This window comes from Globicephala melas, chromosome 19 (genome assembly GCF_963455315.2).
Source record: "Globicephala melas chromosome 19, mGloMel1.2, whole genome shotgun sequence".
In the NCBI taxonomy this organism is placed as follows: Eukaryota; Metazoa; Chordata; class Mammalia; order Artiodactyla; family Delphinidae; genus Globicephala; species Globicephala melas.
In genome coordinates, this window is record NC_083332.1 from 18,206,131 (window position 1) to 18,226,153 (window position 20,023).

General features: G+C 36.6%; 1 protein-coding gene across 5 annotated transcripts in view; it reads right to left on the minus strand.

Annotated features, from left to right (window-relative positions):
- DPY19L3 (dpy-19 like C-mannosyltransferase 3) overlaps positions 1-20,023 on the minus strand; it is a 74,950-nt gene that overhangs the window by 15,748 nt on the left and 39,179 nt on the right. For all 5 annotated transcript variants that reach the window (XM_060288467.1, XM_030874499.2, XM_060288465.1 and 2 more), the window contains 7 exons: positions 13,617-13,748; positions 12,144-12,245; positions 9,542-9,615; positions 9,220-9,378; positions 5,409-5,531; positions 4,708-4,819; positions 3,801-3,857 (listed from right to left, as the gene is read on the minus strand). In XM_060288467.1, the coding sequence (XP_060144450.1) occupies positions 3,801-3,857; positions 4,708-4,819; positions 5,409-5,531; positions 9,220-9,378; positions 9,542-9,615; positions 12,144-12,245; positions 13,617-13,748 (759 nt within the window). The remainder of the gene's footprint in view (positions 1-3,800; positions 3,858-4,707; positions 4,820-5,408; positions 5,532-9,219; positions 9,379-9,541; positions 9,616-12,143; positions 12,246-13,616; positions 13,749-20,023) is intronic.

Genomic DNA, 20,023 nt, shown 5'->3' on the forward strand with positions numbered 1-20,023 from the left:
ACTGGAATGTTAGAACTACTTCACTTCTGCAGTCAACCCTTCTAGTGTAAGTGAGATGAAGTCTGAGAAAAGTTTCCAAAATTATTGTGAGCTGGAGCTAATTAGAAGTAGAGGTGTTGCCAACTTTAAAAAATGAGCTTTTATTTTACACTAATAAAAATTCTATTGTATGTGGTGTTAATATCTAGTAAAACATTAATTTGGATATGACAGGAATAGCAACCATGAGAAAGTTCACAGGATATGAGATAAATGTGACTAACTAACTTCATGTAATTTATCTTTAAATGTAGAATGTACCCTGTAGAAGACAGCACCATTTTAGAGCTGCAAAAATGCTTTGGAATACAGAATCTCATTGTATCCTCACAACTCCTCAGGGAGACAGATGACGCAGAAGGCATCATCACCATGGCTATTTATTTTTCATTTTACTAGTCTGGAGACCTCGGCTCAGAGAGACAGATAACCTGAGTTGCTCAGATCACAGTGGCAGAGTCACAACTGGAAACTTTTCATTGTGTGATATGGTGATTATATTGTTTAAACTAGAAATCTGGACAAATGGTTTGATGAATATTAACATAATTACAGGTACAAAGGGAGAGAAGAATATTTGAAAGTAGGACGGTCCAGGAAAATCTGGTACATCTGAGTATTATATTTATGCCACTGGTGCCTCCTACTCAACTTGAGTAACTTAAGCTATGCAGATATAATGTAAAAATACACTCTGAATCCACTGCTTTTCTAATATAACTTGTCTGTGTAATTCAACAACTAATTAAATGTTCACTGTTTTATCAAATGGCAGTTGGCTAAAAAGACTTGATCATCTAAATACATGCTAAGGTGAACTGCAGAACTCATTTCCTATATTGGAATAGAAGCCCAGTGATAATGTATCTACATTTCATTAAAGTTGCAAGTATAATCTTTTTTATTTAAGAACCACTAACTGGAAGCAAAGTGGCACCTGCCTGGTCTATGGATGTTTTTTTTATCCCTATCACTTTCTTATCTTGTCATTTCATCTTTGGCCATTTTTACTACTCATTCATATCTTGTCTGCTGGGTGGGTAAGTCAGGAAAATTGCTGGTGCTTGTGACAGAAAATCAGGTGTCAGCACTACTAGTCCTAGGTTTCAGAAGAGATGTAATAAAAATTACTGATTAAATGATACCTCTATAAGATTCCAATTATCCATTATCCCTATTAATTTTGATAACAATAGAATACCAACTTTTAAATGATGTTTTAATTATTTTTGTATAAAACATTTTGAAATCTGTGAATTCAGTGGTTATTAGATATTTTTCTATTTTGAAATTTGCTGTTACTTCTGAAAATGTTAATATCTGGTAACGCAGTCTTATGATAAACTTCTTAAACAACGTGAAAACAAATGTTGAATTAACTAAATGCTGTTCCTAAATGATCAGCAGTGTTTATATGAGATTTTAGGTATCCAAATAAGTTAATTAACATGAGAGCAATAATGTTATTATTATTGATTTTACAGTGGAGACTAGCACATACTTTTCCCTTTTAAACAGGATTATCCTAAGCAGACATATAGCAAAATTAGTATTATGAACAAGAAAATTTGAAATCCTCATTATAAGTGCTATGTAAAACTTAAATCAGGCTTTGAAATATTAGTTCTTATTTCTTACAGATAAATCTGTTCAATAGTTGGAAAACATATTCAGTTTCATAATAAGATCTTTATTTTCTTTGTGATTTTGTATTAAAACACAAACACAGTTTTGAGAAGCTGAAATACGTAAACTGTTTTATACAGTGAAAGCTGGATGCGTTAAGATTTCTCCTGAAGTCCAATACTGAGAGAGGCGAGGCCATCTGTCTTTGGAGAGATTCTTCAGAATGACTACTAACTCTCTTACTCAGGGTACATCTACAAAGATTCCCTGAGGAAATGATGGCCTTTTCAGGGCTATCATTGGTTCTTCCATAGCACTGGTTCTCAAGAGGGGTTGGGGGAGGGATTCTGCCACACCCGCAAGGGGACATTTTTGATTGTCACAACTGGAAGTTGGTGCTATTGGCATGTAGTGGGTAGAAGGGATGGATGCTGCTAAGTGTCCTATAATGCACAGGACAGCTACTAAGACAAAGAATTATCTAGACAAAATGTCAACAGTGCCGCTGCTGAGAATCCCTGTTCTCTGCAGGGGGTTCTCAAGTTTGACGGTGCATTAGCACCACCTGCAGGGCTGGTTAAAACCTGGATCACTGGACCCCACTCCCAGAGCTCCTGATTCAGTAGGTCTGGAGTAGGACCCAAACATCTGTATTTCTAACAAGTTCCCAGGTGATGCTGATGCTGCTTGTTTATTTCTTCTATAATGTCCTTCCTCAATGTTATCAAGAACAAGAGACTTAAGTCCTCAAGTAGCTATTAAAAAATCAACAAATTTTCAAATAAATATTTGAGACATAAAGGAACTCAGCCTACACACAGAGACAGTGGGAAAGGACTGTTACGGTGTGTGTATGTCTTTAGTGGTGAGACAGGAATGATGATGAGCTGCATCTTCTCTGTGAGGAGGGTGCTTTATCCCTCAGAATCAATGTGTAATAAAGCTACCTCATTCATCATTAAACATATACTCTGCCTAATCCTTAATTGTTGCTTTCCAGATGTTTGTAAGAAGTTTCATTTATTTACCGTAGAGCAATAAAATTCCCAGAGGCATGGTGGCAGAAATGACCTATTTCTATGTTTTCTAGTATCTGGGAGTTGGCACAGTGGTCCGCCCATAACAGCAAATGTTTTGATAGATAGGAACACGATAGAACATAATTTTTTGAAATATTTACAAGAGAATTGTCTAACAGTGATTATCACACATTTCTTTTAGCCTAAAACCTTTGCTTCAAATAAAATCTTACATGAAAATATAAGCAAATAAACCCAGAAGCTGAGCTGCCATAGCTGATCCTTTCTGTAGGAGAGTCCCACCCACCTCCCCACTCCCTTTAGCTGCCCTCCCAAAGCAGGAACTGTACACAGTAGAGTTTGAAATCTATTGTTCTACCTTAAAATAAAGTTTGAAGAAAAAAAATCTAAACTTAAAAAATATGTAAGATTTGTTTTTAAAAGAGAGCATAAGAGCTCAGTTGGATAAAACAATCCTAGCTACCTGCCCAGGTAACAATTCAAGCCTCTAAATCTCAAAGGTGTGATGAAAGACTCACTGTCTCATATGGAGGAGTCTCAGAACTGAAACACAGTTAATGCTGTTTCAGAAATCAGTCAACTGAGAATATTAAGAATTTCTTTATTTCCTACTGAAACTGAAGGACATAATAAGGCTAAACTTAGACTGTATTTATATGTGCCCAGCCCTCTTACAAAGATGATTTTAAGCATCTAATAAAATATGTAGGTTAACATAAGATGCATTTTAGGATCTTACTCTTATAAAAAGCATGTAACAGGGAAAACTAATTTTTCTCCTTTATTCACCTCAAAATAGGTCTGAAAACATCTTTGTTTTCAGAATTTGCATCAGCTGACTAGTAAGTCAAAACCAAAATTAATTAGAATAATTAAATTGTAGTATTTTTTGTTATAATGTTTTTACCTGTTAAATCCCATTTTGGGAAGAACATCAGTCTTCCTATCGATGTCAACTGCCATAAGAAGCAGCTAAGTAGATATTTGTAAGTTCTGCAAAGCACTCTACTTGCCAATGACACACAAAGTACACTGAGTCAAAGCAATTATTCTGCTAAATAGATTAAAGACAGGAATGAGGACAATCAACCTTACCTTATAGCACAGATACAGCAGTATTAATATCGGTATTGAATATCGCATTATACATATCTATATAAGAAAGACATTATTTAGATTACAAGTGTTTGGAATATTTTTGCTTTTACATTTTTGCTTTGTAAATACATTTTTTTTAAACAACAAAAATATAATTTAACAGAGCATGAGTCTCTGATATGCAAGACAACTGAGTCAATCATTCATAAGCTATTTGTAGCTCCTACCATATTGCCACCTAGTGAATTTATAGGGCAGAACAACCCAGAACTGCACTTATGGGCCATTAATCATTACTGTACACTTAGTAGTAATTATGTTTATATTATAATACTTAATAATAATAGCGATAACTCTGGATAATGGGATTATTGGTGATTTTTATTTTTATTTTATTATTATTTTTTTTTTGGCGGTACGCGGGCCTCTCAGTGCTGTGGCCTCTCCCATTGCGGAGCACAGGCTCCGGATGCGCAGGCTCAGCGGCCATGGCTCACGGGCCCAGCCGCTCCGCGGCATGTGGGATCTTCCCGGACCGGGGCACGAACCCGTGTCCCCTGCATCGGCAGGCGGACTCTCAACTACTGTGCCACCAGGGAAGCCCTATTGGTGATTTTTAATTTGACTTTTTGTGCTTTTCAGTATTTCCAACTTCTGTATAATGAACATATCTAACTTATGGTCTGGAAAAAAATGATTTAGAAAATAAAGCTAAAATTAAACAAAATTATTTTAAAATAATTCCTTATAAAATCATAATGTATCAATTATTTGTAGCTTTAAATTTTAGTATCCATTTTATCAAATTGATGTATGGACAACTGAAAAAAAACCCCAACAGAATTGATAATTAAAGAAATACTAGAAGTCATAAAAATGAAATGGAAAAAGAGATAGCACTGACCCTCTTTGGGTTATAAAGATGGATCAACTTCAGAAGTAACTCCCATATTTCAGGGCTGCATAAGCCAAATGATGCAAACACACACATATGTGATGTCCAGAGGTACTTCATTCTGTAAGAAGAGAAGCAGGCAAAGGTCAACAGTGCTAGCTGTGTAGAAACCTGGAGTCTGAGACAGCTGTATTATTTGTGATAGTAAAATCTTACTAAAACTATGCAGAGACCGTTGCCAAGGGGTTACTTATTAATTCCATTGCCTTTTGAGAACCATCATATAAGTAAAAGTAGAGGAATATTGGCAATTAGGAAAAAACTGGTTATAAATACTATTTTGTACTGGGAGAAGATAGTAAACAAGGACTTTTTTTTTTTTTTTTTTTTGCGGTACGTGGGCCTCCCACTGCTGCGGCCTCTCCCATTACGGAGCACAGGCTCCGGACACGCAGGCTCAGCGGCCATGGCTCATGGGCCCAGTCGCTCCGCGGCATGTGGGATCCTCCCGGACCGGGGCACGAACCCGCGTCCCCTGCATCGGCAGGCGGACTCTCTACCACTGCGCCACCAGGGAAGCCCCAACAAGGACATTTTTATGGGAACCATAATCATTAATGAAGATGATCATCAGTTCCCAAATTATATTGCTAAACTATGTCAGGTAAAGAGTGGTCAAATAAAAAAATAAACAGATAAAACAAAAATACCTCATTGTACTCAATGCCAAGAATCCAAACAGAATCGTATGTATTAAATTGTAGGCAGTTTCTGGTTTCAGGCCGATTCTGTACTCTCCCATTTTATACATGGATTGCTGATTTGTAGAATCACTGCATAAAATAGTACATATACAAAAATTAAAGCTGGGTAACTAATTTTAATTTAGTTAAATCTTTCTTAAAGAAGAAGATAGAAGGACTTCCCTGGTGGCGCAGTGGTTAAGAATTTGCCTGCCAATGCAGGGGACACATGTTCCAGCCCTGGTCTGGGAAGATCCCACACGCTGCAGAGCAGCTAAGCCCATGCGCCACAACTACTAAGCCTGCGCTCTAGAGCCCGCGCGCCACAGCTACTGAGCCCATGCCCTGCAACTACTGAAGCCTGTGCGCTCTAGGGCCCACATGCTACAACTACTGAGTCCATGTGCAGCAACTACTGAAGCCCACGTGCCTAGAGCCCATTCTCCACAGAGAAGCCACAGCAATGAGAAGCCCACACACCGCAATGAAGAGTAGCCCCCGCTTGCCACAACTACAGAAAGCCTGCGCACAGCAACGAAGACCCAACGCAGCCAAAAATAATAACTAAAAAAAAAAAGAAGAAACCTATGCCTTCATATATTTAGAAATGTTTTATTTCCCTAAGATAAAGTGAATCAGCTCTGATCAATTTTGAATTTGTTTATGAGGCTAAAAGTGTCATAATATAAATGCATTAATAATTAGAGTAACTAAAACTGAACAAATTTCATTTTAATTTAAGCAAAACCTTAAAGTCCTTCAATCCTTTAAATTATAAGAGATAGCAAAAAAATATTATTTTGGAATCACTGAAACTACAAGAGATCTTTAGAGATGTCATAGTAGTTACTCATATCTTTCTAGTTTTTACAAGTAAGTAAAAATGTATCCATGAACTTGGAATTCAGTTCCTTTACGAACCAATGATCACATTTTTAACCTACCACAATACCTCATTACATATAACTAACATGATTTTTAAAAAAATTAATTTAATTTTGGCTGCGCTGGGTTTTTGTTGCTGCACGTGGGCTTTCTCTAGTTGTGGTGAGTGGGGGGCTACTCTTTGTTGCGGTGTGCGGGCTTCTCATTGCGGTGGCTTCTCTTGTTGCGGAGCACAGGCTCTAGGCACACAGGCTTCAGTAGTTGTGGCATGCGGGCTCAGTAACTGTGGCTTGTGGGCTCTAGAGCGCAGGCGCAGTAGTTGTGGCGCACGGGCTAGTTGCTCCGCGGCATGTGGGTTCTTCCCAGGTCAGGGCTCGAACCGTGTCCCCTGCATCGGCAGGCAGATTCTTAACCACTGCGTCACTAGGCAAGTACCCTAACGTGATTTAAAAAATCAAATATGGCTACATTAAGATGACTGCACCCATAAAATTAACAGTAACCCTTCAACATCATCTAACACCCAGTTCACGTTCTATTTTCTATTTATTGCAATAGCTTTTTTCAGGTGGTTTCTTTGAATGAGGATCCAAAGCTTTCATACTGCATTTCATCAATGTCTCTTTAAATTATCTTTCAATCAATATAAGTACTCCCCCCTCCCCACTTTTAAGGGCATTTACTCGTTGAAGAAAATGCACAATTTGTCCTATAACTGTTCCTACCTTCTGGATTTGGCCGATTGTCTCCTCGTGGTGCCATTTTATATTATTTCTCTATTCCCATGTTTCTTATAAACTTGTAATTAGATCTAGAGGTTAATTATTAGAGTCAAGTTCATTTATTTTGGCAAGTACACTTCATGGGGATATGATGTATTCCATATTGCATCACACTGGGAAGCACGTACTGTCTGGTTGTCCCCACTTGAATGATGTTGAGATGGATGAGTGGGTTCAGATTTGCACAATTTGTTGTCAAGGGGAAAAGGAAACAACAGTAAGGGCTGCCAGCTTAGGATAAAAATAATACTTCTAAAAAGGCCCCACTTATCCTTCACACAAATCCAATAGACTTGGATATGTACAATGCTTCTATGTAACTACAGACCTGTTATTTCCTGGAAATCCTCTTTTTCACCACCCTAGATACATAAGAAAATTAAAATGATACTCTATGGTAATTTTCACCACTGGTGATAATCTTTACTTAAACGTTATATATCACAACCCAAACTCTGGCTTCCACTGATACTAAAAGATTACTCCAGACAAGAACATACCCTCTCATCCTCCCTTGATACCTGGGAGAATTCTGCAACACCTCTCCCGGTGCCCACAACTGAGCTGGAAAGCTCTATGAATCCCATGAGTATAGAACAGGGTATCCTTTTCAGTTATATACTACACACCAATGTAGATGTGGTGTATAAACGTAATGGTACCATCCTTCCTAGTACTAGAAAGTAGAAATACTTTAAATACTTGGCATTGATAATATATCCTTCAAATTACTTAGACGTTAATTCACATTGAGACACTATAATTCTTAAATGACTTTAATTAATGTAGTGCTTTCCTCTAATAAAGTCCTAATATCCCTACCTGGTAAAATCTTTATCTATAATCATATACCAAATAAGCTTCCAAGGACGGCCCATAGGTTCACGCTGAGCATGGCAGACATTTTCACACAACACTGCAGGCCAACTGAACTTCCTGCTTTGCATGCCGTCTAGAGTCCTGTCGACACCTGGTGTGTCTGGAATAACATTAAGTTACACTGTCTAGAATAATTTCCATCTATTTTCATGGGGCTAAATTTTTATCTTGGACTCGGTATAAAAAGAACACTTCTGAAAGATACTAAAATAGTTTATAGTCAGTGAAATAGCTTCATGGTTCAATGTTGCTTCATTCTTAATAATCATAAAACACCTCAACTGATCTGGACTCATTGTAATGACTTTCTCCCAGCACAGCTCTCCGGTGGCTGCGAATCACAGCTCACCAGCACCTTAATTGGCAAGGTAGCTACACAGGAAAAGGGCTTCCTTCTGGGCTTCATTACTTTTCCACAAATGACAGTAGCTTCAACTTCTTACACTTAATCTTGTTTCAATTTAACATGGATAGTAAATGCAAAAACCTCCATCAGCTTGATATGTAGGTGTTCTTCATACTCCCTGACTTTCTCTTTTAAGTAGATTAGCAGACATCCTAAGTTTTAAAACACTGTCAACTAATACTTAAGACTTTTAGTAGATGCTAATAATTATGGTCCATTCCAACTTTATAAGCCCTTAAACAAGATGCAACAAAACATTAATAAACAATGGTTAACTCTTGACAGTTCATGAGAAATAAAAAAGGTAGCTGGAGAAAGAAAGGTAGAAAAACACAGGAAATTAATAATGGGAGCAAAACAGAGAGACTACAAGTCAATAATAACAACACTTGCTAATGATAGCTGAAATCTACACAATATACTCTACGCATGAGGCACTGCTTTAAGTACTTTATGTAATTTTCATTTATTTATTTCTCACAAAACCCTGTAGAGTAAGTACTCTTAGTGCTCTCATTCTACAGAAATGGAAATGGAAATAATGAAGGGTTATATAACTGGCTCAAATATCACATTGTTCCCAAGTATGCGAGCCAGGACCTCAACCCAGACCTGTGTGCATGGCATCTACTACTTTTTACTGTCTCTTAACTACTCCACCCTTACCAACTGAGAGTACAGTCCACGCTAACTTGGGTACGTTCCCCCTTTAAGATGACTGTACTCTGTTCTGTATCTGATGTTTTGATTTTCAATTTAGCAATTTTTCTGCAACACAGAACAAGTTCATTAAAGCATAGAATTAGATTTCTGAAATATGCCATACCTGAGATTACGGAAGGCAACAGCTAATGCTGCAATCACTGTGATGGACAGAACAAATATATAAGCATAAAAAAGCAGAGTATCTGAAAGCCTTTCAAATGTATTAAAAGGCAGAAGGCCAAATGCTTCTTCACACAGATACAGGTTTGCATCAAAATCTCTAGGAAACAAAGGGAAAGCAAAGTGTTAAATTCAAGTACAAGATAAGTAAACCTCCAACTTTTCCTCAAAATAAGCCTGAAATTAAGAACTGATAACTTACATTTTAAAGACCCTGCTGATTTAATATAAAAAGCAAACACAGACTTTAAATTCAGTCATACCTTGTTGCTCCAAATCCAAATTTTGCCTTCAGAAATTTAAATATGTGTTCGTCTGACTTGAGGTTAAGAATTTTCTATCGGGGAGGGAGAAAATAAAAATTGCTATCAGTTCTTTATGCATGGTTTTCTGATAATTTCCCATTGAATACACATTTTCAGCGTTGCATTTCATAGGACTGTATGTGTGTGTATGTGTAAAATTAGTAAATGTTTACAATAGGTCTTAGAACTGAGAAATTCTAAGGCAGGGATTTTTTCATTAAAAAAATTCTTTTATTTAAGTATAGCTGATTTACAATGTTGTGTTAGTTTCTGGTGTACAGTAAAGTGATTCAGTTATACATATATATTTTTTCTATTATGGTTTATATTGAATACAGTACACTGTACTTTACAGTAGGAACTTGTTGTTTATCTATTTCATATACAGTAGTATGTATCTGCTAATCCCAAACTCCTAGTTTATCCCTCCTCCAACCCCGTTCCCCTTTGGTAATCCTAAATTTGTTTTCTATGTCTGTGTCTGTTCTGTTTTGTAAATAAGTTCATTTGCATTATATTTTAGATTCCACATATAAGTGATATCATATGGTGTTTGTCTTGTTCTGACTTACTTCACTTGGTATGATAATCTCTAGATCCATCTATGTTGCTGCAAATGGCATTATTTCATTCAAAAGCAGGGATTTTCATTCCTATTCCATTCCTATTTTTTTTCATTTTTTTTTTTCATTCCTATTCCATTCCTATTTTTTTTTTATCAGAATCGTTTTTGCAAACAAAATCTAGGCATAAGTTCAACGTGCAAAATAGATAAAAGATGAGGTTCTTTGGTTTCAGGGAGAGGGAGACAGCTGAAGCCCAGTGAGTACAACTTTTAAAATCAGAAAACCGGTAATATCATGATCTGAAACCTCCAATAGGAACATAGCCCACAAAGCCTGTTTTGCTTTGGGTTTTTCTGTCTGCAGATACAACTGATATAAGACTCATTCTTTCAAAGACAATTCAAGACACAGCAATAACCCTCAAGGGGTGAAGAGACAAATGCCAGTGTTTATCATTAGTGAGTATAATTTTAATTCACATTATTTTATTTTTAATTTATGGCTTACAAAAATTCATATAACATAAATGGGTGAAGAAATTGTATCAGAAGAAAAATGACGATAGAAAAGAAAATAAGATTAATCCAGAACTGAGGTTAGTACACAAAATATATTCAGTAGATATGAGCCACAAATCCGGGCTCATGCATTCTAGTAGCAAATACAAAGAGGGAAGTAAAAGCATTTATGCTACGCACAGGGTCATAAGATTAAAACAAACCAGTTGCTCAAGAGACATCCTTATAATCCTAAAACTGAGACTCAGGAGAAATTTTCCCCATGGGTACAGTAAAAACAGTGAATAGTCTCAAAGACTATTTTTTAAAATTCTTCCAATTGTAGGTAGCTGACAGAACATCAAGTGCAATTCAGTAGGCATTATTCTTTGGGGAGTCAAAAAACAGTGGTCCAGACAAGTAGCTCTCTCCTGGCTTAATCCAGGCACAGGTAACTGAACATGTAGAGTGGTGAAATGGATGGACTGCATATCTTTCAGCCAGTCTTTCAGAAATGCTGATTGTTCTGCTCAAATGTTTTGTTCTTTATTTTAATAAATTTTATTTATTTATGGCTGCATTGGGTCTTTGTTGCTGCACGTGGGCTTTCTCTAGTTGCAGTGAGTGGGGGCTACTCTTTGTTGCAGTGTGCAGGCTTCTCATTGCGGTGGCTTCTCTTGTTGTGGAGCATGGGCTCTAAGCATGTGGATTTCAGTAGTTGCAGCATGTGGGCTCAGTAGTTGTGGCTCTCTGGTTCAGTAGTTGTGGCTCGTAGGCTCTAGAGCGCAAGCTCAGTAGTTGTGGCGCACGAGCTTAGTTCCTCCGCGGCGTGTGGGATCTTCCCGGATCAGGGCTCGAACCCATGTCCCCTGCATTGGCAGGTGGATTCTTAACCACTGAGCCACCAGGGAAGTCCCTCAAGTAAGTTTTTGATAAGTAGTGAACTATATGGAGTTTAAGAAAATAGTGATAAGGACCTGGAGTGGAGGTGTTTAATGTGGGCTGACTGAGTGAAGGGTCTGTTTTTTCTTTGACAGTCAACAGACAGGGAGAGAGACTGCCATTCTCTTACAGAAGAAGAGTCTGTCATGTACATGCAGCTGTCTTCTGTCCTGAGACCAGCCTTCCCAGAGGGGCGAAATCATCTCAATTAATCAATGTGGTTCCGACAGTAAACCCAGTTTATTTATGAACTTACCCCAATAAAAATCATGTCTTTTTTTTTTTTTAGTACCATAGTACAGAAAACGCTCTAAAAAGTAGGAGCTTTAAATTTAGAGAAATACTTGTTTAATGCTTTTAAAGCTGAGTTTTTAAAAAGTTTAATAACTCAAAAGGTGGGTTCAAAGTAGAACATGTTAAGAGCAAATAGAAATCAAGGACTAAAATCAAGAAAATAATCCCGTTACTGAAACAAAGGTAAAACTGAGTCTGTTTAAAGTAAAACTGGTAACTCTTTAGTAATGCTAAATTAAATATGTCATTTTATTAACCTACCTTAATAATGTTGTTGAGAAAAAGTGTCAAACATAAAACCACAAATAAATGTAACAACAGTTTCCCAAGCCTATTAAGGAAGCTTCCAGTTTTCAGGTTTTTCTAGAAATTAAAAGAGTTGAGTTTCAATTTTTTAATTTTAATATAACTTCATAAACATTTAAGATGAGATTACTTAAGAATTTAAAACATTGGGTTACACAACATATAGGGAAAATATAACCTAATTTTCATGAGGTTACATTGTCTTAAAATTTGTCTTTTTCTAATAGTAAATGAATCACTTAATAATAAGCTCCATATGATGAGGAAATGTGTCCTAGTCCTTTTTTTTTTTAAAGACCTCTTCAACCAGAGTATGGAGTCGGCCACTTAGAAGGTACTCAGCATATACTGACTGAACCTGATCCACTGATTCATCTTTTTATCCACTGATTCATATATCACAGACTATAACCCATTAAATAAAAGACCTATATAAAAAAAGTAAATTGTGCTCTTTGATACATAATAGTTTTCTTATAACCCTCAAATAACTTTATGGATTATCAAATATAATAATATCTAAACAGTTCAAATATAAGTGATGTTTATTTATAATTAAGGTTAAAAGGATAAATGAGAAGTACAGTTTTTAATAGTCAACTAAAAGCCTGTTTTTTAAAATTTTGTGAAGATTTGTCCATAGCAGCTCTCACTCAAAAGACTAATAACAAAATGTATTTATTCTTCCCAAAATGGAAAACAAAACAGCTTCTTGATATGAAAGTGCTTATGAGAAATGTTTCTCATATGCTTATAAGACAGAAAACAGGCTTTGCAACATTATTAAGGAAAAACAACTAACTCTTAAATTTTATGTAAATTTAAGAGATTTTAATTATATAATAAAGTCAAAAGATGAGGCCAATGTCAAACATGTTATTCTAGGAAATGTCCCATTTTTTTCTAAAGGTATTTATTTGGAATCTCAAAATTCTCAAAACAGAGTTAATTTTAACTCACTTAAAAATCAATAATATGATATGGAAGGATGGGGGAAAGAGTGGTGTTACTACTTCAAATAACAAGGTGTCCACCAACTTTAAAGACTGTGACAAACACATTTCCACAAAGCAATATGTTCTTCTCACTCTTGAGTTCACACATGAAAAAAGTCAACATTTTTTTCTCTTTTATTCCAACTTTAAACCAATGGCAGTCAAACAAGTATCTCTGGCTAATCCTGAATTTAATTAAGATTCCAATTTTCTAAGAAATAATAAACGTCAGAACAAAGGAATGGCAGATCAGAAAGCCTGAAAACAAATGCTATACCATGCACTTCAAAAAAAGCAAATAATGGCCCTACTGCTTTTTAGTGGGAATTTGGTTATAAATTTTCCTTTGTATACTATATGAAAACAAGGTCTAAACAACCACACAATTAAAAAAAAAAGTTTACTTTGATTAAGGACAAAAAAAAAGGCCTACCTGAAGTTTTCTTGCAATTAACACCGAAAGGTTAAAACTGATAAGCAATGATCCGAGAATCATGGAATTAAAAAACTGAAGAATGCAGACAAGGAGTAAACCTGTTAGCTGTATACCATACAGCCATGTCACCTGCAACAACCAAGGATTAGATGGTTAAACAGATTTTTATCAAGAGACTCCCACATGCTGACAGGTTGGTCACTAGTTGGATACATCTCAAGTTATAAATAATGCAGAAAACACACCTAGCATCAAGTAATACAATCTAAGAAAGGAAGATAGTAACTCTTTATTTACCTTTTAATTACAGAACATTTTAAACTTTATAACATTAAGAAGAACAGGGATATATGAAGTAGAGGAAGCAAACAATGGTATAAATATATTCTAGGAATAGGCACATGCTGTTTGTAGTCTTTAATTTTCTTCTAAATCCCTTTACAGTTATGGCCTATAGTATTTTATTGTATTCTAACAATCAGTATTTTTACCGTACTCCATTATTTCCCAATCTTCCCTAATGACTAATGATGAGCATCTTTTCAGGTCCTTATTGAACATTTATATATCTTCTTTGGAGAAATATCTATCTAATCTTTTGTCCATATTTTAACGTTGAAAGAGTTGTAAGAATTCTTTATATATTCTGGAAATCCTTATTCAGATATATGATTTGCAAATATTGTCTCATATTTTGCGAGTTGTCTCTTCACTTTATTATTATTATTTTTTTGCTGTACGTGGGCCTCTCACTGTTGTGGGCTCTCCCGTTGCGGAGCACAGGCTCCGGACGCGCAGGCTCAGCGGCCATGGCTCACGGGCCCAGCCGCTCCGCGGCATGTGGGATCTTCCCAGACCGGGGCACGAACCCGTGTCCCCTGCATCGGCAGGCGGACTCTCAACCACTGCGCCATCAGGGAAGCCCATCTTTTCACTTTCTTGATGGTATCCTTCCAGGTACAAAAGTTTTTAACTTTGATGAAGTCCAATTCATCTAATTTTTTCTTTAGTCACTTGTGCTTTGGGTGTTATATCAAAGAAGGCTTGGGCTACTCCAAGGTCATAAATATTTATTCCTATCTTTTCCTCTAAACATTTCATAGTTTTAGTTCTTAAAATCAGGTCTATGATCTAGTTTGAGCTAATGATTGTGTATGGTAAGAAGAAGGGGTCCAACTTCATTCTTTTGCATATAGATATCCAGTTATCACAGCACCATTTTTTTAAATGGGGTTTTCCAATTTTTTAAAAAAAATTTTAATTTAATTTAATTTTTATTTATTTATTTTTGGTCTCATTGGGTCTTCACTGCTGAGCGCGGGCTTTCTCTAGTTGCGGCGAGCGGGGGCTACTCTTTGTTGTGGTGCGTGGGTTTCTCATTGCGGTGGCTTCTCGTTGCAGAGCACAGGCTCTAGGCATGGGGGCTTCAGTAGTTGTGGCACGTGGGCTCAGTAGTTGTGGCTCGTGGGCTCTAGAGCGCAGGCTCAGTAGTTGTGGTGCACGGGCTCAGCTGCTCCACAGTATGTGGGATTTTCCTGAAGCAGGGCTTGAACCCCTGTCCCCTGCATTGGCAGGCAGATTCTTAATCACTGTGCCACCAGGGAAGTCCCATCACAGCACCATTTATTGAAAAGATTACTCTTTCTCCATGATTATCTTGGCATCCTTGCTGAAAATCAGTTGACTGTTTATTTCTAGTCTCTCAATTCTATTCCATTGATTTATGTCTATTCTTCTGCTTGTATCACACTGTCTTGATTACTGTACCTTGGAAGTTAAGTTGTGAAACTGAAAAGTGTGAGTCTTCCAACTTTGTTCTTTTTCATGATCTTTTTCGCTATTCTGGGTCCCCTGAGTTGCCATATGAATTTTAGGATCAGCTTGTTGATTTCTGCAACTGGGATTCTGAGAGGAACCATGTTCAATTTGTAGATCCATTTGGGGAGTACTGCCACCTTAACAATAGAAAGTCTTCCAATCCATGAACATGGGAAATCTTTCCAATTTATGCAGGTCTTTAAAACTTTCAACAGTGTTCTGTAGTTTTCTGGGTATAAGTCTGCACTTCTTTTGTTCAATTTATACCTACATATTTTATTCCTTTTGATGCTTTTCCTTCTACGAAGTATTTGTATCTTTTGCTCCCTTTCCCATAGGGGTGTAAATATTTTCCTCATTAAATCTGTAGGAACTCTTTAAGCATAATGACTCATTCAGGAATACATTTTTTTAAAATAAAACTTCTTTTGTCTTTATTTGGATTACGATGTTTTTTGATGCTGGCAGTCTTTTTTTACACCAAGTAGGAATATTTAGAGAACAAAGAGCAGTCTGTGTTACAAGACTGCACAGCTTTATAAATGTACAGTCATCCATTGGTATCTGTGGGGGACTGGTTTCAGGACCCACAGTGGATTAACAAAATCCTTGGATGTTCAAGTCCCATGGTCAGCCTTCTGCATCCATGAATTCCACCAACTGCAGAGGACTGTATGTATTTATTGAAAAAATCTGCATGTAAGTGGACCCACGCAGTGACACTCATGTTGTTTAAGGGTCAACTGTAATGATATCCTAGGTTCAAGAGAAACACTGGGTGATCAGCCAGAAATGTAATACTGAGCAGTACTGTATACTAGAAAGTTGTGCATTATCAGTGGTACTTTTTTTTTTTTTTTTCAGTGGTACTTTTGATGTTCCTTCTCAGGTTCTAATAGTTCAGAGTTTAGAAACAAGGCAGCAATAATACATTCTTCCTATACAGAATAATCAAAATTTTCTTCAATGGCATACTCATGCTCTTCATTATCATTCATAATTAAACATGATTAACATTTTTTAACATTCATAAAATATCAGGGAGTATGATAAATGACTCACTTATATCAACTCATTCAAATCGAGGCCGTTGGTTCTAGAGTCTATGTTCTTAACTGGCTAGAACATAAGTACTGCCACAGAGAATCAGAACTTTGGTATCAAAGTGTGCTAACATTGAATGTTTAATGCTCCAAGGGAATTATGAAGGTCTGTAGTTTTACTGATCTTTTGAAAGAACTAGCTTTTTATTTTGCTAATTTTCTCTATTGTTTTTATGTTTTCAATTTCATTGATTTTTGTTCTTTTCTTTATTGTTTTCTTCCTTCTGCTTGAGTTGGGGTTATTGTGCTCTTCCTTTCCTAGTTTCATAAGGTGGGAGCTTGGTTATGGTTTAGATTTTTCCTCTTTTATAATGTGTGTAGTGGTACACATTTCCCTCTTAGTGCTGCTTTAGCTGCACCACACAAGGTTTGATATGTTGCATTTTTGTTGTCACTGAGTTCAGTGTTTCCTCAAGGCTTCCTCTTTGACCCATAGATTATTTAGAAGTGTGCTGCTTAGTTTCCAAATATTGGAAATTTCCTTATCTTTTTGTTGATTTCTAGTTTGAATCCATTGGTGCAATCCATTGGGTATTCTGCTGTTGTTGGGTGGAATGTTCTATAAATGTTGGTTAGATCCTGTTAGTTGATGGTGTTGTTGAGTTCTATATCCTTAACGATTTCTGTCTGTTTCTCAATTGTTGAGAGAGAGGGGTGCTGAAGTCCTCAACTCTTTTTGGGTTTGTCTGTTTCTCCTTTCCGTTCTGTCAGTTTTTGCTTCACATATACTGTGGCACTGTTGGTTAGTACATGTACATTTAGGATTGCTATGTCTTCTTGGTGGATTAATACTTTTATTAGTATATACTATTCTGGTAATTTTCTTTGCTCTCATGCCTACATTACCTGATATTAATATAGCCACTCCTACTTTCTTTTGATTAATATTTGCATGCTGTGTCTTTTCCTACCCTTTTATTTTCAATCTACCTATACTGTTTGTTTGAAGTGAGTTCCTTGTAGAAAACAATTGGGTTGTGCTTTTTTAATCTATTCTAACCCATCTCTGTCTTTAAATAGTTGTATTTAGATCATTTACCTTTAATGTAATTTTTTTAACGTCTTTATTGGAGTATAATTGCTTTACAGCGTTGTGTTAGTTTCTGCTGTATAACAAAGTGAATCAGCTATGTGCATACATATATCCACATATCCCCTCCCTCTTTCTTGCATCTCCCTCCCACCCTACTTATCCCACCCCTCTAGGTGGTCACAGAGCACGGAGCTGATCTCCCTGTGCCATGCAGCTGCTTCCCACTAGCTATCTATTTTACATTTGGTAGTGTATATATGTCATTGCCACTCTCTTACTTCGTCCCAGCTTACCCTTCCCCCACCCCGTGTCCTCAAGTCCATTCTCTATGTCTGCGTCTTTATTCCTGTCCTGCCCCTAGGTTCTTGAGAACCATTTTTTTTTTTAGATTCCGTATATATGTGTTAGCATATGGTATTTGTTTTTCTCTTTCTGACTTACTTCACTCTGTATGACAGACTTTAGGTCCATCCACCTCATTACAAATAACTCAATTTCGTTTCTTTTTATGGCTGAGTAATATTCTATTGTATATATGTGTTATTATTGATATGATAGGTCTTAAATCTGCCATTTTATCATTTGCTGTTTGTTCACTCCGTTTTCCATTTCTGTTTTCTTTTCTGCCTTCCTGAACTTGAATATTCTTAGAATTCCATTTTTACTTATTTATAGTATTTTGAATGTATCTCTGTGTACAGATTTTTAGTGGTTGTTCTGGGTTATTACATTATACATTCATAACTTATTACAGTCTACTAGTGTGGACATTTTACCAGTTTGAATCAAGTGTAGAAATTTTACCTCAATTTAAGTCCCTTTACTTTTCTCATTTACAACTGTCATAAATATTTCCTCTACATACACTGAGAACCATAAGACCATATTATTATTTTTGCTTCGGCTATCAAACATAATTTAGAACACTCAAGATGAGAGAGGAAGTTTATTATATTTATTCATATTTTTACTTTTAATTGCCTTTTCTCTCTTCCTGATGTCCCAACATTTCTTCTTTTATCATTTCCTTCTATTTCAAGAACTTCATTTAGCCATTTTTTTTTAACAATAGGTCCATAGGTAACAAATTCTGTTAGTTTTCCTTCATCTGAGAATGTTTTGCTTTCCCTTTCTTTCCTGAAAGATATTTTTGCTGGCTATAGAATTCTGGGTTGACCATTCTATTCTTTCAGCACCATGGTTTCTGATGAGAAACCAACTGTCGTTCAAACTGGTTTTCCCCTATAGGTATCACTTTTCTCTGACTGCTTTCAAGATTTTTTTCTTTATCTTTATTCTCCAGAAGTTTGATTATGATGTATCTTGGCATTGGTTTATTTGGGTTTACCCTATTTGACATTAGCTCAGCTTCTTGATTCTGTAGGTTTTGACAAATTTGGGAAGTTTTTGACATTCCTTCAAAAAGTATTTTTTTTCAAATACTTTTTCCAGCCTCACTCTCTTTCTCTCCTTTTGGGGTTCTGATTATATGAATTAGACTTCTTGTTACGGTCCCATAGGTCTCTGAAGCTCTGTTCATTTTTTTCCAGTCTATTTTCTTGTTCAAATTAGTTCATTTCTAAATTGTCCTGTCTTCAAGTTCACTGATTCTTTCCTCTGACCATTCCAGTCTACTGTTGAGTCCATCTACTGAGTTTTGGGGTTTTAAAAAATTTATTTTAATTAATTTATTTTTTTGGCTGAATTGGGTCTTCGTTGCTGTGTGCGGGCTTTCTCTAATTGAGGCAAGCGGGGGCTACTCTTCACTGCAGTCTGTGGGCTTCTCACTGCAATGGCTTTTCTTGTTGTGGAGCACGGGCTCTAGGCATGTGGGCTTCAGTAGTTGTGGCTCGCGGGCTCTAGAGTGCAGGCTCAGTAGTTGTGGCGCACAGGCTTAGCTGCTCCGCAGCATGTGGGATCTTCCTGGACAAGGGATTGAACCCATGTCCCCTGCATTGGCAGGCCGATTCTTAACCACTGTGCCACCAGGGAAGCCCATCTATTGAGGTTTTTATTTTCATTATTGGAATTTTTCAGTTCTAAAATTTCCATTTGCTTCTTCTTTTTATCTTCTAAATCTCTGTTAAGAGTTCCTATTTTTCATTTGTTTTAAGTGTGTTTGTAATTGCTCAATGAGAATTTTTTTTTTATGATAGCTGCTTTAAATTCCTTGTCAGGTAATTCAACTTCTGTGTGCCTTGGTTTTGGCACCTGCTGATGGTCTCTGTTCATTCAAAAGATTTTCCTGGTTCTCAGGTTAACAAATGATCTTCAATTGTATTGTATTATGTTATGGAACTCTGAATCTTATGTAAATCTTCTGCATCAGCAGACCTCCTCTGACACCATGCCAGCGTCATGCCACTGAGGAAAGAAGGACACTGCCTCATTATCTCCAGATGGGTTTGGATGTCCAGGGTGACCTGGACATTTGACCTCCACTGACTTTT